Raw genomic sequence first — 24,002 nt, forward strand, 5'->3', positions numbered from 1 at the left:
CTGCCCTCTTTCAAGATGGCTTCCCCGAGGCTCGTGGGCCTCGGACCGGAGCCTCTTCCGGCCTTGGCAGGGGGCGGGGTTCATTGAGCAAAGCCCTGCGTGCAGGCGCCCGCGACGGAGACGCGCTTCAGGGCGCAGGCGCACGGAGGGGTGGGGGGAGGAGGGAAAGCGGCGAGTAAGATGGAAGATGAGGAGGTCGCTGAAAGCTGGGAGGAGGCGGCCGACAGCGGGGTAAGGAGGAGCCGCCGCCCCGGGGCTGGGCCGGGCGGGACCTGGCGTGAGGGAAGCCTCCGGGGAGCGGGTCTGGGGATGGTTCTCCCCGAGGAAGTGCCCCACACGCCGGGCCAGGGATGAAGGAGAGGCCCCTGGCCCCCGGGCGCCGCGAAGGCCTCTTAAAGGGGCCGCGTTCCATTTCTCTCTCCGCCTCGGCCCGGTGCGCCTCCTTCCCCCGCTGCCCCCGGGCCGCCGTGCGCGCCGCCGGGGCGCCCCCCCGCCGCCCGGGGCCTCCCTGCCGGGCGCCCGCCGGCCCGCCCCGGGCTCCTACGGCCCTTCCTCTCCCCGTCGGACCCCCACCCCCACCCCCACCCCCGCCCAGAGCTCCATTTTAAAGTTCATGTGCTCTGATGGGGAGCGACGCACCGTGTGGGGAGGCGTGCGCGCTGCGGGGCGGCAGGCGGGGCCCGGAGGGGAGCGGGAGGACACGGAGTCACTTCTGGACCCTCGGCTCCGCCGGAGTGCGCGCTGCTTCCTGCCGTCCGCCTCGGTGGGCGAGTCCGGGCTGTTTTCCTCTTTCAGTTTTACTGGGAGCGCCCGCGGCAGAACCGCCGAAAGCCCCGGCGGCAGCCCCTCTCCCGCGGGCGCGAGCCCCGGGAGGACCTCGAAGAGTGGCCGCCGGGGGCAGGGGCGCGCTGCGTGAGGCAGCCGCTGCCCCGGCGGGCAGAGGGATGGACCGTTCGGCTCTTCGTTTTGGGGGCTTTTGTTTGCCTCCACAAGCTGTGCGAAGATAGTTTATCCCAAGCTGGAGCAGCCAGTTCGACTTGGTTCGTGTTTAATTTGGCGTTTTCAGAGTGTGTGAGTCCGTGGTGACCCTGCTGAAGGTGTGGAGGTCTTTTGGGGCTCGCGTGTTCGTATCTGTTCATCCCCCTGGAGCTCTGTGTATCGGGAGTAGGGCGTGGAGAGCCGCGTGTGGCTCAGTTGTCCGACTCTTGCGACCCCAGGCTCCTCTGTCCATCGGATTCTCCAGGCAAGAACACTGGAGTGGGTTGCCATTTCCTCTCTAGGGGATCTTCCCGACCCAGGGATCGAACCCGGGTCTCTTGTGTTGCAGGCAGATTCTTTACCGACTGAGCTAGGAGGCAAGTCGGGGTAGAACGACAGGAGCTGGGTTCCCCCTCCCCCCAAGCTTTGAAGGCGCTTGTCAGCGCTTGAGGAGGCCGAGGACGGACCTCTCCCGTAGCATTCCCTTAATGTTGGACCTTTGGCCTTGAAGTTTTTCCCAGTGGTGGTTCAGCATCTCTCAGGGTGTTTGTTTCTCGGCATAATTGAGGATTTGAAGAATCAACCCGTTCAGAAGGTATTGAGTACAATTCTTAGACCATCTTTCTTGAATTTTGATTTGAGTAAGGAGAGCAATGAAAAGATTTTTGTGAGGAGCAGCAGGTGTCAGCCGGCCGGGTATTTGTTCGTTCAACACACCGTTTGGAGTGTCTGCTCTGTGCTAGACAGCGTGCTCAGCAGCGAGTTTGTGCCAGAGAATTCACAATCTCCCGGTAGAGGCGTTTACTGCCTACGAATGTGAGTGAATCATTCAGAACCCCTCCTGCTGCTCCCTGCGAAAGAGCTTGGCCTGCAATTTGAATGTGACTCAAATGATAAGTTTCTTGAGAATCGTGTCCTTTCTTTGTTTTTTCCTCACCTGTTTCAAAGGTACATGAGTTTCTCATGTTAAAGAAGAAAATGAACAAAAAATGAATGTCGGGTCCAGAAATTGAGGATTGCCTTAGTCTTTGAGAAGCTGTAGAGGGCTTGGAGATAAGCTAGCCCGCTCTCAGTTCTGTAGCTGAACAGACCCCAGAGATGTTAGGTCTAGCTTGGATCTTTCTGGTGCTCATCCAGGGTTCTTTGTGCTAAACCCTTCATAAGTGCCAGGTAGAGAGACGGAGCCCAGCCTTGTCACACGGGCGTTGTGAGCAGCGCGGCCACGGTGCAAGTTCCTTTATATAGCTTTTACTTAATTTGAACACCCTGTGGAGGTGTTATCCTCTGTAGGATAATAAGGAAGGAAACTGAGATGTAGGGAACCCTATCTGGTGCAAGGTCACACAGATGGTAATCCGGAAGCTGGGATGTGACCTGTCTGACTCCAAATCTGGACTCTTTCTCTCGCACTCTGCTGCCTCCCACCTGGAGATCTATGGACAGTTTGGAAGTTGGGCGTAGGCTTTTATTTTTAATATGTTTGCTTTGGGTTTATACTTGAAGGCTCCCTTGAATCTGATTCCCTTTGTGAATTTCATTAAGAGTCTTGTAAATGTGTACTTTTGAAGGAGGGGATGAGACCTGATGTCTGTATCATAGGGAAACTGACTATACAGTGTTTCTCAGATGTAGCCAGCTGAGTATGTAAAAGTCTTAGCTTCAGGTTACCCTGTCTCTCAACTGCGATACGGTAATGAGAGTTAAATTACACACACACACACACCTCCCCTTGCCAAAATAAAAAAACTGGGATGGCGAGGCTAGCAAATGGGGTTTGACTCATTCTAAACGTGAGCCTTTGAACTTTAGGTAATCTAGAGTTCAATCCTTGAAAGTAGAGGTGTTTGGTGATTTCCTGTTCTCCGACACCACAGAGAATTTTGCCATCCTGCTAGAATTTCTTTTTTATTTGTCAGGACATCTGAGGTCACTGTTTCCGGTTTATTTTCAAAACATTCAGTATCAAGTTCTGTTGTGTCCTTTGGGGGAAGACGGACTGAGAAACATCTCAAATGTTCTGCAAATAGACTGCTTTTTGCTTTTAGTTAGTATAGTGAACTCTTACCTGATATAAAACTGTCCCTTTACCTACTCTCCCAACGAGTTACAGCCTCAGAAAAGAGAAAAGACAAGTTAAAAAATATGACTTGTATCCCATCAGGGAAATGATACTTTAAAAATACACTGCCTTTGGGAGAAATGGCAATGTAGAATTGAGTCAGTATTGATCCAGACTCTAAGCTGTGTCCTTATCTCAAGCACATTTTGAGGACAAACAGCGCATTTCGCAATCTTCATGTTTCCCCCCAAATCAGGCTCACGGTTTGCTCAGTGTGAAAAGAGCTCGCGTTCCCGGGCTGTAGCGAAGCAAGGTGTTTGCAGCAGGATTAGGACTTGGCTGCACAGAAGTCGGAAACAAGCCTGAGATCCACACCAGCTTGGTTTTTTTAGATAGGAGGATTTTTTGGTTTGTTTTGGCAGTGCCTCATGCCCTGTGGGGTCTTGGTTCCCCAAGCAGGGATTGAACCCCAGCCCTCCATGGTGAGAGGGCAGAGTCCCAGCCCCTGGACTGCCAGGGAATTCCCTAGTGAGGAGTTTCTAAAGGGGAAAGAGAGGGGAAGCTGGTGGTTAATCATTCTGTTGTGATATTTCTTAATCATCATTCCAGGAGCCAGGCCGTCTGTGCCGCATACCCAGTGGTCTGTGACCGGGTGGTCCGGATGCGGAGCCTGCAGAGGTCGTCTTGTTGTGAAAATAGCTTAGACTTGTGCATCAGCGATATTATCAGAGGTTGCATTTTTAAGACATTGCATTCTTAAAACATCTGGTACTGATTAATTATTACTGTGCAAGCATGGGATCGAAGTTAGAGAAAGAAAAGGGAGAAGGGAAAAAGTTTAAGAATCAAAACATTTCTAAAAGCTAGTTGATGGACTCAGGTTCAGATTTCTGATTGTTTGACTGAAGCTTTATGTTCACTTGTTTAGACACTCAAAAAAGACACAGTCTACTCCATCTTATTGGCAATGAGCTAGCCCAGTCCTGGGGGAAGGACGATGGTGCATAAATGGGATTGAACTGGTAGTTAACATCAAGCTTTGGCAACCTTTCTCATTTCATTGCCTCTCAGAAGTTGCCTTCTGAAGTCATGTAGCTAGTTGGAAGAAAGTGTATCTTGAGTTCAAGGATAGTGGTCTTCTGGACTAAGAATTTGGGGTTACTGTCTACTCTCATTGAGCCAGCCATCTGAACATTAGCCCTGCAGCGGCGCCATGTGGTCTGTGAGTCTTGGTGAAGTGTCAGTGAGCATGGGGTCCTTGCTGTGCTCCAGGTCCCAGGCACAGTCCAGTGAGGAGGCGAGGAGGCAGCACTTTCTTTGGAAGAAGTATAGACGGGGTCCTGGGGCTGGGATCAGAGACAGTCTTGTAGGGAAGGTGACGCCCAAAGCAAGATTCCAAGGCCCAGTTGAGTTAAGCACTGGCAAGTCTGGGAGGACAGAGAGTGGGGCCAGTGCACTCGGGCCAGGAGGCGGTGAGAGAAGAACGGGCAGCGTTGGCAGAGCTGCGAGGATCTCCTCTGGCTGGAGGGGGGGGGTCCTTGGCAGGGCAGACTGGCAAGAGCTGAGGCCTGAGAGGTCTGCAGGGGCCGGTCTGGAAGAGCCTCCTCTACACGGCTCTGGAGAGCTTGGGCTTTGTTCGAAAGCAAAGCAGAGTGTTGGAGGCGCTCTCTTTTTTAGGAGAGGAGCGAGTTTTGTGCTTGTTTCGGCCGAGCGCGTGCTTTCTCTAGCTGCGCGTGCAGGGGCTTCTTTCCTGTTGTGGAGCAAGGGCCTCTCTTGTCGTGGAGTGCGGGCCCAGCGGCTGCTGCGCACTGGCCTCGCTAGTCACGCCGTGGGGGCGTAGTTGCCCCACGGCGTGTGGGATCTTAGTTCCCTGACCAGGGATCGAACCCACGTCCCCTGCACTGGAAGATGTCTTGCTCAACAGTGGGGCACCAGGAAAGTCCCCAACGTTCGATCTTAATCTAAAAGATGGGAGCTTCGACTTGCTCAGCTTCCTTTAGAGGAGAGACCGTTCTCCCTGAAGCAGGGCTGCCTGCCTCGCTTTGGGGTCTGCAGCGCTGCCTGCCGTCGCTGTCATCGCGGAGGGTGTGCACTGGGTGTGGGTGGGGGCAGATGCTAGTTATTTGGGGGCTACCTGGTGCCGATTTCCTTCTGTCTGTGTTACAGTAGAGAAGGCATTTACAATTTGCGGTGTCGGAGAGCGCAGACCCAGGCGTAGCGCGGCCGCAGGAGCCGTTGCTGAGCTGTCTCTGCTCCTTACGGAAAGACTGAGCTCGCGGGACTGACGTCTTCAGAGGGGCTTTCTATAAAGTGGTTGGCTAGTTGAGACGTGATTGTGCTGAGCAGTCTGTGCCTGGGACTCTGGAAAAAAAGATGTTTCACTGTGATTTCAGAGAAAGAATAGTGAGCTTTTCACTCGTAACCCCTCAGCGCTCCTCTTCGGGGCTGCATGGGGGTCTTGTTCCCAGCGTGCTCTGGGTGTACAAGAGAGCTGCCGTGGTTGCTGTGGGTTGGAATTTGGAAAGTTGCTTTTCCTTCTGCAACAGGTCAGAGCCGTGTGTCTTTCTAAAGCTTTGGTAAAGTCCTTCCAGAGAAGGCACACTGTCGTCTGGACCTGGTGGCTCTGGTCTGCCTGGAGCCAGCCCTCTCTCCCGCTGTCCCCTCTGCACTGCAGCGGCCCCACGGTTCGTCGTCTGTTTAAGGCCATGTCCCGTGGCCGCCTTCACAAGCGGAGCGGGCCCTTTCCTGCACACTTTCCACGGACACAGAAACTGCTTTCCTGTCACAGTAGCTGCGGGCTTGTTGGTTTCCTGGGAGATCAAGTTTAGCTGCTTTTATCTGTGGCCAAAATACAGAATGAAATTGGTCTTTCTTAAGTGGTTACTATAGAGATTGCTCTTCCCAACTGGCTTCCAAATTCTTCTCGCCTCCACCAAGCATCCTTCTCCCTACCACCCAGCTAAGCTCTACGCAGGATGAAGGTTAGAGCCAGCAGCCACAGACGTTAGCAACAAGTCCCAGCAGCGGTCTCGGGGTACATAAAGGATCTTACCCCTGAGGGTAAGGCATTTAAAAATGTCCCTCACTGTAAGTCATCCTCTCCTCCACCCCCAAAACTTTCCTTTACAAAATGAATACGGAAACAGTCTCTCCTTTCTAAAAGGAATAGTAAATCTTGTTAAAATGCAGCTAAGACGGCATTCTTCAGGCATGTGACCCTTCGACGAGGCTCTGCGGGGCCGTCAGGACTAGAGTCTGGAAAGGTCGGGACCGGCGCTGCTCTTCATAGAGCTTGAGAGCCGCGTGTCCAGCCCCGGTGCTCTGGCCTTCTTTGATCATAAGCGCATCTGTGACCCTCCAGCCGCCCGTTCTGTTCCTGCTGCTGAGTTGCATGTCTCACTGGTGAATGAGCAGAGCCTGTAAACCTGGGGACTCCCACATCCACCTGCCACTCCTGGCAAGGCTCCTTCGGCAGCCTCCTGAGGGCGCGTCACGGGGCAGGTGGAGTGCAGCTCGTGTCCCCTCTGTCTCCGTGAGCCAGTGGCGTGTGCGGGACAGGAGCGCCCGCAGGCGGCCGGGCTGAGGCTGCTGGCACCCTGCGCCTGCGCTTCAGGGCCTTTCTGGACGGTCTGTTCACCGTTGCTGCTTGGCAGAAAACTAACCAGTTGAATGCTTCCCGGTGCTCGGTTGCTGGTTCCTGTGTCCTGTGCAGTTGCGTGTCTCTCGCCTGGGACTGACCTGCTTCTGCAGCCTGGATGATGAGCTCATGCGTTCTGTGTATCTGAGAAACTTGAACTCAGTGCTCAAGAGCCAGAAGGACAGTGCTGCTGTGAGCTGCAATGCTAACAACAGTGACTGTGAGATGCTGGTCGAAATCTTTTTTTTTTTTTCTTTTTTTGAGCTGTGCTTCGATGCTTGTGGATTCCCCGACCAGGGATTGAACCCAGGCCCTCAGCAGTGAGAGCATCGAGTCCTAACCACCAGACCGCCAGGGAGTGCCTTGAAATCTTGATTATAAGTTGTAAATAACTTTTTAACATCTGGCCAAGCGGGGAGAGAGAATGTGAAGGGGAAATGGAACAGCTCTGCCCTCTCGGGCCCCTGTGTCCGCAGCTCACGCTGATGGCCTCGGGTAGCCTGTGGCCTGTGGACTGCTGGGGGCGCCCGTTGCCTTCTGCAGGTTGGATCTGCAGGCCTTTTCCTGGGCTGGCTTGCTCCCTACGGCCCCGCCCTGTCGCCCCCCCTCCTGTGCCCCTGTTGTCCTGCCTGTTCTGTTGGCTGCCCCCAAGCACTGTGCTTCCCGCCCCTGCTGCCCATGATGCTGACTAACCTGTGGTGAAGGTGTCTTTGGGTGTCTGAATAAAACCTGGTGTCAGGGAGCAATAGAGACTTTGCTCCATCCCCCAAAGTCTGTAGGTCTGATATTTCCTTTGGGAGAGAAGCCTTGCCGTCTTCATTATTAAAAGGAACAAGAAAGGATAGGTTGCCCTGGGCGGTCAGTGACCCACTTTCTCCATCCGTGGCAGGACAGAAATCAGGAGGCTAGGCTAAGGGTTCAGGTGCCAGGTGTGATTTGGGGGCTCGTCACTACCTACTGTCATTGATCAATTCATCGATAATCTAATGGAAAGTGTTGTTCTAGCCGACCTGAAGGCTGTGGTCAGAGAGCCTCAGAGGACTCTGAGAGCAGTTTCAGAGAGGCGGGGGGCCAGGCGCCGTGTGTGTGTGTGGTGAGGGGCGTGTGGTCCGGGCGCGCGGCTCCATCAGCTCCTGCCACTCTCGAGGGACAGGCAGGCGTCTTAGGGTTTAGTGCTTTTCTCAAGCATGGGGAGATGTGAGAAGCCGGCTCGGTAGACTTTTCTCCTGAAAATAGGTAGCTGTCTGAGGACCAGTTCTGCCCGTTTCCCCAGAGCGCAGGGCCTCGCCCTGACGTCCGCCTGCCTCCTTCCCAAGGGTGTGGGAGGCCAGTGATCACGGTGCCCGGCGGCGTGGCTCCTATAGAGCAGGGTGGTGGCTGACATTCCTCCCTGAACAGTCCCTTTTGCTTTTGGTCTTAGTTTCAGCCAAGGTGTGGGAGGCATTTTATGACGAGTTTGCCCGGAGTGCTTGGAATGCTCATCTCCAGGTCAGGTGAAGATTTTGTGGACAGGCCGTGTAGTGTGCTCCTGGCCTCAGCCCGGTTAACAGTGCCGGAAGCCCTGGACTGCCCGGCTTTCTGGTCTGTTCTGTTCCAGGCAGTGGCTCCCTCTAGCTGCTTCTCCATACGGCCGGGGTCCGGCCATCACAGCCAGTATCCTTACGGAACGGTTCCTTTGGTCAGCTGTTCAAGTGACCTCATCGTCATTAATAGTGTTGAAGGGTCGGTCACCCATTTGGTAGTTTAAAAAATGATAATCTTATAAAACAGGTAGAATGCAAGTAACAAGGCCGTGAGTAAGTATTTAAGCTGAGAACTTCCATTAGGTGCGGCCTAGTGTCTCCCCAGGGTGTCTGACCTGTTTGTTCTGCACCGGTCGCTGTGCTTTGGGAGTCGATATATTGGCGTAATACATAAAGTTCCCCGGAGATGTCTGTACCTACGGGGCAAGTGGTGGGTCATTCTGACCCTTTCCACGATCGAGAAAGGAGCACTGTCTTCTGAGGAGTCACATGCCTGATGCCAGGGGGAGACAGGGCTGTCCCTGGCTGAGCAGGCATGCGGCTGCTGAGAGGGTCTGGCTCGTGCTTACGCAGATGCGCAGTGCACGCTGGAGGGGGCGGGGAGACCCACGGGCAGGGGAAGCTTCTGCTTACATTTTTATCTTGCCTTAAAATCTTTGTTTCATCACTCCCTTTCAGCTTTGTTTTCCTTGTGTGTAAAATTAGATGAATAAAATCTACCTTGCCTAGTGATAAGAGTTAAATAAAGTTATCCCAGAGTAAAAAGATCATTCTGGGTGCTCTGCAGACACACTGTAGGGGCAAGAATGGAAGCACAGAAAATAATCAGGATGCTGCTCGGAACTGAGACCAGGACAGTCTCTGCAGCAGAAGCGCTCAGAAAATTCAGCACACGTTTTGAAAATAGAACCAGCGAGATCTGCTGATGTGCGAGTGAAGAGGCCTCAGAGGCGAGTCGAGTCTGGCCTGAGCCCTGGAAGACTGGACTTGCTGAAATGCGGTGGGGGGAGCAGGTTTGCAAGGAGCAGGTTTGTGCGACGGGGTGAAACCAAGAGTTGGTTTTGGACCCAGTAGGCCGAGGTACCTTTTCAAATCCAAGTGGGACTGTGTATGTGAGTGATTTTAAAGCTGTGAAACTAGATGAGGTCACTTAATAAGCCAGCCTGGACACAGAAGGGGCAAACTCCCCAACCTCAAGGGATCGGGAGAGGAAGAGGAACCTATCTTATAGAAGAAATCAGATTCGAAGCGTGAGAGGGAACCACCGAGATTGCAGTGTCTGGGAGGCTGAGTAAAGAAAATGGTTTATCCATTCTACTGATAAAAGCTTACTTAAGCTGTAAAAATGCTGCAGGGAAGGAGCACTGAGCAAGGTTTGGGATTCACCAGTAAGCTCAGCGGCAGTGCAGGGCGGTTTGGGAGGGACAGTTAAGCGCAGAGAGCTGAATTGAAGCGAGGCGGGGAGTGTCGCCCAGAGCAGGGCCTGAGCCGGACACTGGGCCCTGAGTGAGTGCTAGCTGCTTCGCGCTTACCTCGGGGCCCTTCGGGCACTCAGTCACTAGTTGCCAGCAGATGAAATGGACAGGAGGGATGCTTCTCGTTCTAAGGTTAGGTCTAAAGCAGTGTTACCCAGCAGAAGTATCCTGCGGGCCACGGAGGTAACGTAAAATTTTCGGGAAGCCATGTTTGAAAGTATAAAGAAACACATGAAATTAATATTTATAATTCAATATATACAAAGCAGTATCCAGTCAACATATAAACAATATGAAAGTACATTAATGAGCCACGTTACACTTTTTTTCTTAACTGAGGCTGGGAAGTCAGATGTGTCTTTGGCACTTAAAGCGCCTCTCGGTTTGGACCAGCCACGTGTCAAGCGCGTCCCAGCCACATAGGGCAGCACCCCTGCGCACAGTGGCCCAGCTGGATCTGAGGCAGAGGAGAGCGTGCCCAAAGGGCTCCCTCCTTCTGGGCAGGCGCACAGGGATCCGGAAAGCTCTGCCGAACTGGGGAAAGAAAGCAGGAAGTGGGTGTCCCTTCCAACCAAGTAGAAATCGCTGGGTGGTTGCTGCCTGCCGCCCCAGCGCCCTTTCTGCTTTCTGGTGCCCCTGGCTTCTTCCAGTTCATATCTCGCTGGCCCTAGGAGTTATAACTAATTTTCCGCGGTAGCTTTTTGAGTAGTATGGATACCAGCTAGTAAGAACCGTGGCTGGGTGCAGCTGAAGTACTCTCAGATGACTTTCTAACCCTAATCTAAGGTTAGAGAGATGGGTCCATTGTCAGATGCCCTTCTAGATTTGAGCGTCTCTATTTAAGAAGCGTCTCTCTGGGGCCCCTTTTTTCCTTTCCCTCTGTTCTCCCTGCCGCTCTGTCTCCCCGCCGTGAGTTTGCGCAGCTCTCCCCGGCTTCGTCTCTCTCTCCCGGCAGTGCGTGCGCGCCTCGCGCTGCAGCCGCGGGGCTGCTCTGCCTCTGCCTGGCGGGGCTCCCGTCGGCGGGACTGCCTCACTCGTCCCGGCCTCCCGCTGCTAGCACGTCTCCTGCTTGGCAGGTTTTAGGCTTTCCGTAAACGCGTGTCTCCAGCTTTTTTTTTTTTTAATCACAGTGAAGCAAAAGGAAAATAGCCTTGCGATACATCAACAAAGCATAGATTTCCTTGGGGAGGGAGCTTTAGACTTTATCCTGTGCCCTACAGTGACCCACATAATTAAAGTGCCGTGTCTTTCCTTGCTCTGGGAGTAACAGGAAGGAGGAATGCCTGGTGGGAAATGGAACCTTCAAACAGACCAACCCGAGTCTGTGTTAAAGAGGCAGCTGATGGCTTCGCTGCGCCCCACAGCTCTTGTCTCTCAACTTCTGAATTCTGCCTTTTGCTCTGATTTACCCAATCATGTTTGCTCAGGAGTTATTGAACCTGACGGGGATCCTGAAGCATGGCTGTAAAATCAGACCTGGGCGAGGCGACTGTGGGTACCCTCCTTCCTAGAGTGAGCCGAGGGGTGGGGCAGGCAGAGGCATTGGAGACGGCCAGCCCCCTGTGGCAGGACCGGATCACTGCCATGCCAGTGATGTGGAGGGAAAAGGCAGGGATGAAGCGCCGTTACTAAAGTTGATATGAAGGTTGTTGGGAAAAGCTTTTGTAAATTGCACATCTGGACTTGAAATAGCCAGGGGTGTGCTTTAAGAGTTAAGGAGACCTTTTTATCTGGCTTTAGACCAGAGTTTGCTGGTTCCACCCATGAAACCGGTCCATCCTAAAGGAAATCAACCCTGAATATTCATTGGAAGGACTGATGCTGAAGCTCCAATCCTTTGGCCACCTGATGCAAAGAACTGACTCTTCGGGAAAGACCCTGATGCTGGGAAAGATTGAAGGCAGGAGGAGAAGGGGACGACAGAGGAGGAGATGGTTGGCTGGCATCACCGACTCGATGGACATGAGTTTGAGCAAAGTCTGGGAGACAGTGAAAGACACAGAGGCTGGTGTGCTGCAGTCCACGGGGTCAGATACAACTTAGCGACTGAACAGCAGCTACCTGCGAGTTATTTTGTTTTATTCCTAAATGCAACTGAGGCCCTCGAGGGAGGAGCCAGATTCCCCCGGTGTGTGGTGTGGAGACACAGGTGCCTTGCTGGGGAGACTGCCCCCAGGAGGCTCTGGCAGAGGCGGCCTGCTCGCCAGGCGCCGGGCGCTGTCGTCCTGCTGGCGCCTAGAGAGGCTGGCCCGGCGTGGTCTCTGCCACTGCCCTGCGAGTCCAGGGGCCAGAGCGCCCTGGGAGGTGGGCTCACCATTCACTCCTTGATGGCATTTTCTCCCGACTTTTCCTCACGACCGGTCAGGCTCTGTTTCTCAGAGGAACGCTGTCTCTTCAGATCCCCCAGGGTCTCCCTGCAGGATGTGGTTCCCAATTTGGGAGAGCTGGACTACGTAGCCTGTGGGGCATAGCGGTTCAAAGGGAGCCCAAGATCGGTCACTGTGCCTTGAATTTGAGAGGAGAATCAGAAAATACCAACTTCTGAAATGGCAACTGGCAGAGAGACAGTTTGTGCTCAAAAAGTCCCTTAGAGCGTAACTCTGCCGATGGAGAGACGGTGCTTCCTGGTCAGAACCAGGACCTCTCAGACCTCCGCTCGGTATCGAGATTCTCGGCAGTTGTGTCGGCTGCCTGGTGACCGGGGGGCCTGGGTTGGCTCCGCCGTCCCTAGGGGGAGCGGTGAAGTCTGCGTCTTGCCAGGGCGGCTGTAACGGCGCTGTCCTGCACTCTGCACCACGGCCCGAGGAGTCTGGCTCTCTCGTCTGCCTGTGTCCTCCCCTCTTCCCTCCTCGCGTTGCTCTCTTCTCTCTCGTGCGCCTCTGTGTTACGGAGCGCGGCTCTCCCCGTCGTCTGCCTGCCGTGCATACGTGCTGGCCCTCCGTTCCGTTGGAAGGTTCTGGCTGGGTCTCAGTTGAGACTGTTCACAGTGTCTCCTTCCGCTCCTGTGCATCCACCCCCAGCTTCTGCTGGAGGCTCGCGCGAGCACCTTCGTCGCACGATTAAGGGCCTCAGCAGCCAGTGGGGCTGTGCGTCTCTCTCGGGTGCGTTGAACTTGCAGACCCTGACGTCTCATTGCACCCGTCTTGTGGCGGTGACCTCCCTTCTGTCTCTCCTAAGGACCAGCCTATCCAGGAGCACCTGGCTGCCTCCGGTGGTTCTTCGTTGCTCCCCGGCCCTAGGCTGCTGCCTTTCTGGTTTGCTTGTTCTCGCAGACCAGGCAGCGTGGCCCTCCTCTTGCAGAGGTGAAGCGCCACCTGCGCTTGGTGACAGCAGACCTGTTGCTGAGGATTTTAACCCACAGAGAGGAGACACAGCACCATCTTCTGGAGTCTGTTCAGTGCTACTCGAGAAGAAATAGAGAGCTTTTCCGGAAGGAGGAGTCGTGGGAACTAGAACTCCCCTCGCCCGTGATCTCTTGCGCCCCAGTGGGCCTTCCTCTGTCAGGGTCGAGCTCCAGTGCTGAGCCTATGGGTTTCTTTCACTAGCCATGGAGGTTGGGCCTCTCCCGCAGGAGGCTTGACCTTGGGCCGGGCCTGTGTGCACCCCTGTGGAAGAGGCAGGTGCCCTTAGCTGGCTGGATGCTTTGTTGGGGCCACAGCAGGCGCTTCCCCAGGCCTTCTGCAACCGCTGGAATCCCTCTGCTGTTACCTCTGAGGAGACCGGCGTTCTCCTTGTAGTGTGCCCTGCAGGAGAGTGTCCGCTGGGCCCAGCTCCTCAGAGCCGGGGTCAGAGCGTGCGTCGATTGCAAGGGCCTGTCCAAGGAGAGAATGGACTCCTGACCCTGGACAGACGCCAGCAGGAGACACGGGGCCTCCTCCGGCTGCCGGCAGAGCACCCGCCTCCTGCGGACGGCCCTGGGCGCGCCGAGCTGCAGCCGGCCAGCCGAGGCGGCCGGGACCCGCTTTCCACCAGGGCTGTCGGCGTCAGAACCCGTCCTCCCCACTGCCAGCCGAGTTCCTCCTCAACCCGCTAAACGGATCTCGGTGCCCGCCGGCTTGAGCGGTGTGGGGGGGCGGCAGCATGCGGCGGGCCTCCAGAGGCCTTAGTTCTGGGGCTGCGCTGCAACCGTGGGGGAGCTCTGTAGCCTCTCTGAGCACCTTCCCCTCATCTGACGGAGAAAGAGAAAAGCCTCTCTGGCTCACACAGGGTTGGTGTGACCGGAAAGGGGGTTTGGGGAGGTGCACGGGCAGCCGCGAGGCACTGGCCGTCGCGCGCCCTCTTGAAGGGCTTTCCTCCACCAGCCTCTGTTCTCCGGCTTCCCTCGGGCCCTGGAGAAAGAAGGGAGCCGCGCCCTCCTGAGAGGAAGCCTGCATGGGCGCGCTCAGATTCAGTCACCGTCTTGTGTATTTCCCATAGTGCTTTTAAAAACCTGCTAACCCATTATTAGGTCCATTTGCCTCGTATTTGGTCCTCAGAGCAATGTAGAGGCAAGCGTCCCTGGAATGAAGTTTACAAACGCAGAGCTTTCGCATCACGCTGGAGCAGCAGCTTCAGTTCCCCGGGCATGGCTGCCTGTCTGAGGGACGCGTGCTCCCTGGCCCCCTGGAGCCCCCTCCCCTTGCCACTGTGCTCCCTTCAGAGGGAGTTTGGGTGCTTGCCCGCCTCTGGAGGCGTTTGATCTGACCCGTTTGAAGACTAAATCCCGTGGATGTAAAACCTTGCATTTATGATGGAGGAGCTTGAGTAGGAAGTCTCAGTTTCAGATTGTAGCAAACTGACGCAAACTTCAAAACTACCAGTTATTTGTGAAAAGCCCTTAAAAGTTGGTGGGCATTAGTCTAACACGAAACATACTGTTGACTTGGGCAGTAACACTGTCATCAGTCCTGAAGTTCAGAAGAGTCTCATCACCGAGGGTGCTGTGGGCATAGGGTTTCTTTGAGTGCATGTCTGTGTGTTCACAGAAAGCGTCTAGCTCACTCTCTCACCCCTCCACGCACCATTTCTGTCCAGCATTAGACAGCCATCGGGCAGCAGCTTGTGTTCCAAGCTTGAGTGAGAGGTTTGATTTTTGTGGCTTCCTACCCCCTCCAGAGAGTTAGAGGTGCCCTCAGAATACAGTTTGTTATGCTTGCCTAAATATAGTTTGGAGAAGGCAATGGCACCCCACTCCAGTGCTCTTGCCTGGAAAATCCCATGGACAGAGGAGCCTGGTGGGCTGCAGTCCATGGGGTTGCAAAGAGTTGGACACGACTGAGCGACTTCACTTTCGCTTTTCACTTTCATGCACTGGAAAAGGAAATGGCAACCCACTCCAGTGTTCTTGCCTGGAGAATCCCAGGGACGGGGGAGCCCGGTGGGCTGCCGTCTGTGGGGTCGCGCAGTTGGACACGACTAAAGCGACTCAGCAGCAGCAGCAAATGTTTATAGCTTGAGTTTTTCATAAAAATAAAACATGTTAAACACAACTCAGCATCAGTCGTATCAGTGTCAGATTCAATGTAGATTCAGCTTCATATCATTAGGCTAGCTTCACATTGTTCACAGGAAACAAAAACAAGGACATGAAAGGAAGTAAAAGGGGGGGATATATTCCAGGTGATATCAACCAAAAGAAAGCTGGAATAGCTTTATTGATGTGAAATGATAGATTTTAAGGTAGAGATTGTCGCTTACAATGGTAAGCTTTAATGTACTAAAAGGAATGATTATTGATTCTTTTAGTCTGTAGATCAAACAAATCAGTAAGATTGTAGAAGATTTGAACAGTACCGCTAACCAGCTTGAACTGTAGCCATCAACTATATTTCAGGATATAATTTGTGAAAACTAGCTCTGGGCTCTGAAGTTTTTGAGAAAAATATTTCAAAACCTTTTCATTAAGGCCATCGTTCTTAACATTTTGCACGTACTAGAGTCCTTTGAAAACCCACCCATCTCACTAGGCCAGGGTTTCTCAGCCTGGTCACTGCTGACCTTTGGGGCTAGATGATTCTTTGCTGCGAGGCTGTTCTGTGCACTGTAGGATTTTAGTGGGATGCTGGTGGGCATTTTAGCCCACCGGATGCCAGCACACCTCCCATCCAGTAATGACACCTGAAAAACGTCTCCAGACGTGGCCAAATGTACCAAAGTCACCCCAGGTTGAGAACCAGTACGTAATTTTGCGTATGATTGCGCCCCTCTCCGGTAGCTAGATGGTCTCGCCCTCCCTGAGCATGGGTGAATGGGACATGTTTTAAGAACACACAGGAGACAGCTGAGGAGCCGGAGCCTGGGCTGTGCTGGGCGCCGCTGCCCTGTCCCGCACGTGCAGGCTCACACCCCAGGCTCTGGAGCGGCCTGCAGCTGCTGCTGCTGAGGCTCGGAGGACTCCGACTCCCAGCCGGCTGTGCAGGCGCTCGGCTTCTCTTCTGTTCCAGGCCTCTTGCTAGGTGCTAGTCTCAGAGTTCTAGTCCATACATGTAAAAGAAAAAGAAAATTGATTGTAAAATACGTGATCCGCGGCTCGTGAAGGGAGAGTGTGTGTCCTGTGTGGGCGCCGAGACTTGAGAGAGGAGAGGCAGCCACTCAGGCTGTGTTTTGCAGGGTACCTGGGAGTTTCCGGGGGGCCGAGACTGGAGGCAGGCGCACCCCCCACGGGGCTGCGGGCCGGGCCAGCTTGGTTTTGCTGTGGTTGGTGTGACAGGAACAGGAGCTGGAGGTGTGTGTGCTTAGGCTTGCATAGGGCTTAGACCGGACCGGCGATCAGTTGAAGCGTCTTCAGTGGGGACAGGACCCAGGCAGGCTCATGTGTGGAGAGTTGTTGTGAGTGGCTCTTTGAAGGGCAGGTGGGCATCCAGGAGACTGGTTCGAGGCCGTGCAGAGACCCCAGCTGAAGGGTGAGGTCTAGCACTCTCAACGCAGCCTCAGGCATGGAGGGGGACGAACCTGCAAGGAGTCAGGGCCCCACGCCCCAGAGGCTCATGAAGGGAGGGCTGCACCCCCGACTTCTAAGGACACACTGTCGTCCCTGGTCACAGAGGACGCTGCCCTTAGCTCTGAAAATAAAGACGTAAGTTTTTATTTGAGAGAGATTTTTTCCACCTTTTATATACATTTTTTTCCTCTAGGAAATAGACAGACGGTTGGAAAAAAAACTGAAGATCACACGAAAGGAGAGGTAAGGCTGCTGTCTGGTCTGAGGCTCAGGCTCCGCCGGGAGCGCTGGGCAGTCAGCGGCGTCTCCAGCCGGCCGTTAGGTGTGGCAGGTCAGGCTCGCGGGCAGCGAGCGCTTCCTCTAGGGTCGGACACGGCGGCTGTGGGAGTGAGGCTGCAGTGGTCGCCTGCGTGCTGCGTTAGTGGGCCCCCGAGAGGCGGTCTGCAGAGAGGGGGTGGTGCCAGGCCAGGGCTGGGCGCGGAGGCTGACGGAGGTGTGGGCACACTGTCTCCTGGGCGCCACTTTCCTTCTCTGTGACACGGGGGTCGGGCAGGCGGTCCCCTGGGCCCTGCACGACTGGTGGCTCAGGGCGTCACGAGGGGCTCGGGGAGGAAAGGCTCTTGGGGGTTCTTCAGGACCTCTAAGGATCGCTTTCCCCCACTCGGGCAGCAGAGGAAGTAGGTTTGCAGAGCAGGTGCAGGTTGAGTGGCGCGGTCTGTCTTGGCCCTGCTGACCTGTCAGCGTCCCGCGGGGAGGAGGAGAGGGCCTCTGTGGGCTCGCCTAGTTGGCCCCGGGGGCCCGGGGGGCCCTGCCCACCCACTGGCTTCCTGGCTCCCCGTCTGTCTGCACGCCTGGTCACAGCGCCCTGGCCACCCGCCCTGGTCCCCCCAGACCCGCTCCAGGCCCCGCGTTGGCAGACCCCACCCCCGTCCCGACCCCTCCTGAGAACAGGGCCCTGAAACCAGGCCCCCGGGGCTGTTCGGTTCTGAGGAGGAGTTAGGTGACTGCTCGGGGAGGGTCTTCGTGGCCCTTCCCGCCTGGACCCTCGCTCTCCGCTGTCCCTGCTGCCCACCCCGCCCTCGTGTACACACGCCCGCCGTGCACCCCCAGCCGTGGACAGTGCTTTTCCTTGGAGCGCTGCCAGGCGCCGTCTGCATCGTCCTGACCGCAGCCCGGCCGCGTCCAGCAGACGGAGAGCCCTGCTGCGGCGGCGGGAGGGGCTCTGCTCGGGAGCTCTTCCGAAGGGGCCGCCAGCGTCTGGGAGGCCCAGGCCCCTCAGCAGAAGGCCGGGCTCTGTGGCCAGTCCCGCCTGGATGCCGGTCAGGGCGGCGGGGCCGGCCCCCTGGAGCCCGGGTTTGAGCGCATGTTGGGACCTTGACTGGGAAGGAATGCTTTGCCGACCCCCAGGCTAAGGGGCTCCCCCACCTACCAGCCTGTTACATTCTGGTCTGCGTAGGGAAGCTGGGGTTTCTAACTGAGGCCAGTGGATTCTGGACAAGAGATGTTTTGCCACAGGGGCCAAACTGTGGTGGTTGTGACTGTGATGAACAGGAGGAGAGAAGTCTCAGAGTGAGCTGGTGTTCCCGCCCCCTCGCCTGGGGTTCGGTGTGGGGAGCAGACCTGGGGCTGTGTGAGCTTAATAAGCAAGCTTGCTCTTTGGCGAAACCCTTGAGTGAGAATTTCAGTGTCTGGTCAGAGGCCAGAGACTAATGCATAGGCTTGGGAGGGGAGTGGTGAGGCGGGGCACGCTGGGGCCTCCTCATTGCGGACAGGACGTCTGAGGCTGTGTTTGCTCTTCGTCAGCAGGAAATCCAAATCTCCTCCCAAAGTGCCCATTGTGATTCAGGACGATAGCCTTCCCACGGGGCCCCCTCCACAGATCCGCATCCTCAAGAGGCCCACCAGCAACGGTGTGGTCAGCGGCCCCAACTCCGCCAGCAGGCCGGCCCTCCCGGTCAAGTCCCTGGCGCAGCGGGAGGCGGAGTACGCGGAGGCCCGGAAGCGGATCCTGGGCAGCGCCAGCCCCGAGGAGGAGCAGGAGAAGCCCATCCTCGACCGGTGAGTGTGGCCGCCGCGCCCCTGGGGGAGGAGCGCGGCCTGCGGGGCGGGGCCGGCCGCGCGGATTCGAATCACGTTGGCCGGCTTTGCGTGCGCCTCTGCCGCTTCCTTCTGCTCAGCTTAGACCTACCTCACCCTCTGTCTTCACCGCCTCATCCGAGAAACGGGATGATGATCGCCTGCCTCATCCATTTATCGTACAATTAAATGGCAAGTAGTTGCGGATGTTCTGGGTCTCATATGGCCCGCTCTGATGCTTTTGTGAATTTCCTAAATTCTTTTTTTTCATGGCATTTTTGCCTCTGCAGCTCTAGAGGTTGCATTATGTAAGTTTGTCACCTCCCGGTAAAGCAGTATTTGTTAAAACATCCTTTAACTACGAGAAGCCTCTTTTGGAGGGAGGGGGTATTCTGAGGCTTGGAGTAGTAATCTGCACCGCGCCTTCATGATTTTGATGGACTCCCGTTCTCTCTCCTCTAAGCCCTCATTTGGCAAAGCAGCAGAAGTCCGTTCTCTTTCAGTTCTTCAGCCCTACGAGTTAGCCATTAGCCCCGTGATCTGGAGAGGAGCGGGGGAGCGGCGGGGCGGGGTCACTGCTGACCTTTGGTCGGAGGTCTTAGCCTCAGCCCGGCCCCTGGGGAGCCTGGCCCCCGAAGGTCTGCGGGACCCGTGCTCTCTGTGGTCACTGTCGCTGCCCCTGGACAGCAGGGGCCCTGGGGCACTCCCCCCGCCTCCAGAGTGCTGCGGGCAATAGCGCTCAGGGACCCTCCGCCCCACCTGCTCTCGGAGGCTTCCCAACTTGGAGGTGCGCCGAGTCTGCTCGAGAGAGAAGCAGACCCAGGGAGCCAGAGGCGGCCGGGAGCCACTGGCCTCCACCCCAGATGCAGAAGTTGACTTTAAGATCTGGGGGCCTCTCCTTTGCCCTTTCTCAGGCCTCCCTCTGGTCTTTTTCCTTCAGGCCAACCCGGATCTCCCAGCCGGAAGACAGCCGGCAGCCCAACAATGTGATCAGACAGCCTCTGGGTCCTGATGGGTCCCAAGGCTTCAAACAGCGCAGATAAACGCGGGCTGCCGAGGATGCCGCCACCCACCCCGGGCCGCACTGCCGGGGCAGACCGCTGGACTTGAGCAGAGGGAGCGACCGACTGACTTGCACTGTGATCCCCTTTGCTCCGCCCACTGTGACCTTGACCCCCATGCACTGTGACCTCCCTTCCCCTTCTTCCCACGGCATTGGCGTGTCTGCAAGGGCTGTCCCCAGTCAATGGAAAGGGAAAGGGTGGGGGTTAGAGGAGGGCTGGGCCCCCCCCAGGGACTCAGAGTAGAGAGTCAGGCCGCGCCCCTTGGCCACTTGGGGCGAAGCCGGCGCCAGCAATAGCAGTTTATCATGCTCGTTAATTTGGGATAACAAAGCGCAGAGAACTCCCGTCCACCACCCTCCAGTGCGTGTCTTCATCACTTAAAAGCAAGTTCCATGGGAAAATAGCCTTTCTTTTTTTTTTTCTTTCCTTCCTATTTTTGTTTGTTTATACAAATATTTGATTTGCAAAAAAAAAGTGCATGGGAGAGGTTTTAGCAGTTTAATGAATTTTTAATTGAGAAAGGGTAGTTTGGTAGTCTACTTTAAAGTGTTTCTGGGAAATTCACTAGAAACATTAACCAATAGGACTTTGGTGAGCTTAGCTTCTGTGTTCCTACTGCCGCCCAGATGGGGCCGGGCTCTGCAGCCCCCAGGACAGATGAGCACCCATGCCTATACCTCCCTCCCCCAGCTACGGCCCAGGGCCTCTGCGCCCTGCCTGCAGACTGGGCTGGCTCTGTAGGCTCAGAGAGCCTGGGGAGGGTGCCAGCCCCTCACCTCTAGTATTTTGGGAGATGGAGAAAGTGAACAGACTTCTCCTTCCAAAACCCCTCAGGGTGGCTCCCTGCCGCCAGGCTGGCTGCTTCTAGAAGGTGGCGGGGGTGAGGCCGTGCTCCCGGTGTCAGGAGGAGGGCTGCGAGACTTGCTCAGCATCTCGCTGTCAGCACAAGGGAAGCCCAGAGACAGTCTGCCTTCAGGACGCTGAGCCTCCTGCCGAGTGTGGGCAGCACGTAGGTGGCCCTTCCCGCTCCGGCAAGACTTAGAACTAACTCTCACGAGTATGTGGGTTGCCATCACTGTTGATGGCATTGGCGTGGTAACTGTACCCAGGACATTTCCCTTGTGAAGTCACTACCTTAGGAGCAAACCATTCTGAGTGCGTTTGGGGAAAAACAAGCTGTGCATTGCAAAGGCTGGTGATGACAGACTGGTTCCCCCTGCCCCTTGGCTACCCTCCACCCTTTCCCAGAGCAAGGGCCTGGAATGAAGGCAGTGTTCCCTTACAGGCTGGAGACTGGCTTTGGCTCTTTGAGGTGGAAGAGGCGTAGTGCTCCGCCCAGAGCAGCTGTGTGCGCACCATCTGGCTCCTCTCAGGCTCTCTGGTCTCTGCCGCTGCACTGCGCCTTGCGTCCCTCAGCCAGCCAGGCGGCCTGCCTGCTTGGCAGATGAGTTTTGGAGCCGTGCTGTGACGTCTGTGGTTGGGGCAGCTTGCGCTGGCCGCGGTGGCGGGCCAGGTCTCGCAGGCTTGCTCCCGCCTTTGGTTGGTCTGCCCTCACCTCACCCCGTGGGGATGTCAGCGGGGCCCAGCAAGCCTTGGCTCGTTGCATCTGCCCCTTAGGAGCGGAGGTTGGCTGTCAGCCTCAGCAGCTAGTGCACAGCACAGGCTTACCTCTGAGTGAAGCCCGGAAGCGGTGTGTGCGCAGAGCTGGACGCAGCTTCAGTGAGAGTCTGCGGGGTGCTGAGTGCCGCCCCAGGCTCTCTGCGGGGTGCGCAGGGGGAGGCTGCTGTCTCCATGGCCCTGCGGCCCTGACCAGGTTTCCGCGTCCGAGACGGACAGCGTCCATCCCTCACGTGGCAGTGGTGTCTGGCCCGAGATGAGACTGTCCTTTTCAGGTGGAGAAGGTACAGGGGTCGGCAGGTGGGAAGGCCAGAGGTGCTGAGGGCCCCGCCATTGGGACCAGCTGCCCTTGATCCCCTCTCCTGGCGGGGGCCCAGGAGGCCAGCTGGTGGGTGTCTGGATCGAGGAGGTAGTGGGGACTGCCGCTCCCGCCTCCCTCCGGCCAAAGATGGGCTCTGCCCGCCGCGTGCCTGCCCCCACCCACCAGCAGTCTGCCCTGGCCCCCCTGACGGAGAGGTGACAGGCGAAAGTTTGAAAAGAAATGAAACAGGAAACTCTTGCGTTGGGGGGAGGTGGGCAGGGAGGTGGGAGAACGGTTTGGATTTTGTGTGTGTTTGTGGGGGGTTTTTTTGTAGCTGTCCGTAACTTTCCTTAAGTGCTTTTTTTTTTTTTTTTTAAGTAAGCTGCAGGCTTTGGCTTGGAAAACCCCAGGGAGGGTGAGGGGGGCAGAAACCTGAGGCTGCTGCCCCTTTCTGCCTCCGTGGTTCTGTCCCCTTCCCCAGCTCCTCCCTGACCCCCAAGCCAGGCCTCAGACCTCCCAGCTAACCGCTTCCCATGAGCCACTACTCTGACGTCAGCCTATAACCAAAGGAGCTGGGGGTCTGGGCCTGGTGACCCACCCTTCTCCGCCCACTCAGTCAGGGTGCTCCCCACCTGCAGGCAGGAGGCAACACCCGATCTGCTCCCTTCAGCCCTTCCAGGGCCCCCGCCCCGCCCTGCCCAGCCCCGCCATCCCCTGCTCGCCCCGCCTGGGGACGCTCTGCTCAGGGACGGGCCGGCAGGGCTACCCCAGCCTCCCCGGTAGGCAGAGACTCTGGAAGCCTCCGGGGTCCTGTTTTCGGCCATGTGGCCCCCGGGATGCATGCGGGCCCCTCGGGCGTCTGAACAGGGGGTGGGGGGGGGGCCAGGAGGGAGCCTGTCCCCTGCCGTCCTGCTCTGCTGGTCCGGCGGGCATGCCCACCCCACCCGCACCACGGGCTCCTGAGTCGGCAGATGAGGCATTTTATAAATTGTATTTTAAATACATGTTTTAAACTTGTCAAAGCCGTGTCCTCATTTCGGTCTCTGCCCTTCTCACCTTTCACTGTGGCTGCATTTCACTGCTGGGGGCGCTCTGGGGACAGGACTGGGGTGGCCGAGCACCCACGCCCGTCAACTCCCAGGGAAGGAGACCCCTGGCTCTCAGCCCCCAGGGGCCTCCGCACCACCACCCCCCCAGCTGCCTTTCCATGGGGTCTTCCTGTGTGAGAGGCCACGGTCTTTCCCAGGCACATCCCTTATGTTCACCATTCCCTTCAAGCAGGGGGACGAGTTCCTGCCCTTGCGGGGCTCCTAGTCCGAGGCCTGGAGACAGTCATCTGAGGACACTCCCGTTCTGTGCTTGGAGAGTGCACAGAAGGTCAAGGCTTGCACCCAGGCCACCACTAGCAGGAAACCTGGCCCTCAGCAGGCTTCCAGAGCGAGTCTGCCTTCAGGGCTCTGAGGCCTGAGGGAGCCTGAGGCCCTGTGCTCTGAGAGCCGGTGGCACAGAGGCACAGAGGCTGAGGTTCTTGTTTATTGGCTTACCAGGCTGCAAAGGGGAAATCCAGCAGCAGTACCTGCCCGATGACCCGTCTGTCCACAGGCAGAGTCAGGACTCGGCAGGGTCAGTGGGTTCGAGCCGGCACAGAACTGAGACGGCCGGGTTCCCTGCGGGAGAGGCGGGAGAGAAGGTCAGGAGGGGGTGACCACCCTCTGCTCCAGTTCATCCCAGCAGGCCTAGGGAGGGCCGCTGCAGGCAGAGCTCACATCCACCCGGCTGCTGAGCCGGTTTCCTACTCCAAAAGCAGAATCAGACTCAGACAAAGAACTTCAGAGTTAAACCTGTGTGTGAGAAGGGCAGGAGGTGCCAGGGAGTCCTGGGCACCAAAAGGCAGACATACACTGACTCTGGAACAATCTGCCCAGCCCACAGGCTCTCAGAGACTAGTTTCTTCCCTCTTCTGTGCTTTCCCCTCTCTCGTCCCTGGAACAGCAGTGTCTGCATCCTCCCATGGAAGGCTAGATGCCCCTTGGGTTAGGCCCAGGCCCTCTCACGCGGCAGTGGTTGGGCCTGCGCTGGGGCCTGTCGGGCCTGCGCTGGGGCCTGCCGTGCCCTCAGGATACCCACCTGCCTCCCTGAGAGCCAGTGTGCAGGAGGGCGCTGTGCGTGTCGGGGCCCAGGCCACTGGAGGGGCACTGCTCCAGCACGTAGTGGCCGCCCTGCTTCCGGCGGACCGTCTTCTTGTCCAGCCGCGGGCAGAGCGGGATGCAAGGCACCTGGGCGTACGGGCTCTGCAGGTTGGCAGCTGGCAGTGGTGGAAGAGGCAGGAGGGGGGTGTTTCAGAGCACGCTCA

The 24,002-nt window shown here is 56.7% G+C and overlaps 2 protein-coding genes across 3 annotated transcripts in view; one reads left to right on the forward strand and one right to left on the reverse strand.

Moving 5' to 3' along the window:
- On the forward strand, positions 114 to 22,671 carry SZRD1 (SUZ RNA binding domain containing 1). 2 transcript variants are annotated; one of them, XM_018054694.1, is made up of 4 exons: positions 114 to 231; positions 16,785 to 16,834; positions 18,395 to 18,649; positions 19,608 to 22,671. In XM_018054694.1, exons 1-4 carry the CDS (start codon positions 181 to 183, stop codon positions 19,708 to 19,710), a joined length of 459 nt encoding a protein of 152 aa, XP_017910183.1. In that variant the 5' UTR covers positions 114 to 180; the 3' UTR covers positions 19,711 to 22,671. The 2 variants fall into 2 exon arrangements, with proteins under 2 accessions (XP_017910183.1, XP_017910184.1); XM_018054695.1 differs by having other exon boundaries at positions 18,398 to 18,649.
- SPATA21 (spermatogenesis associated 21) overlaps positions 22,008 to 24,002 on the reverse strand; it is a 35,187-nt gene continuing 33,192 nt past the window's right edge. Inside the window, exon 11 of the mRNA XM_018066190.1 lies at positions 22,008 to 23,954. Coding sequence (XP_017921679.1) covers positions 23,764 to 23,954 — 191 coding nt within the window. The 3' untranslated portion in view covers positions 22,008 to 23,763. The remainder of the gene's footprint in view (positions 23,955 to 24,002) is intronic.

The sequence above is a fragment of the Capra hircus genome, chromosome 2 (genome assembly GCF_001704415.2).
Source record: "Capra hircus breed San Clemente chromosome 2, ASM170441v1, whole genome shotgun sequence".
NCBI classification, from domain to species: domain Eukaryota; kingdom Metazoa; phylum Chordata; class Mammalia; order Artiodactyla; family Bovidae; genus Capra; species Capra hircus.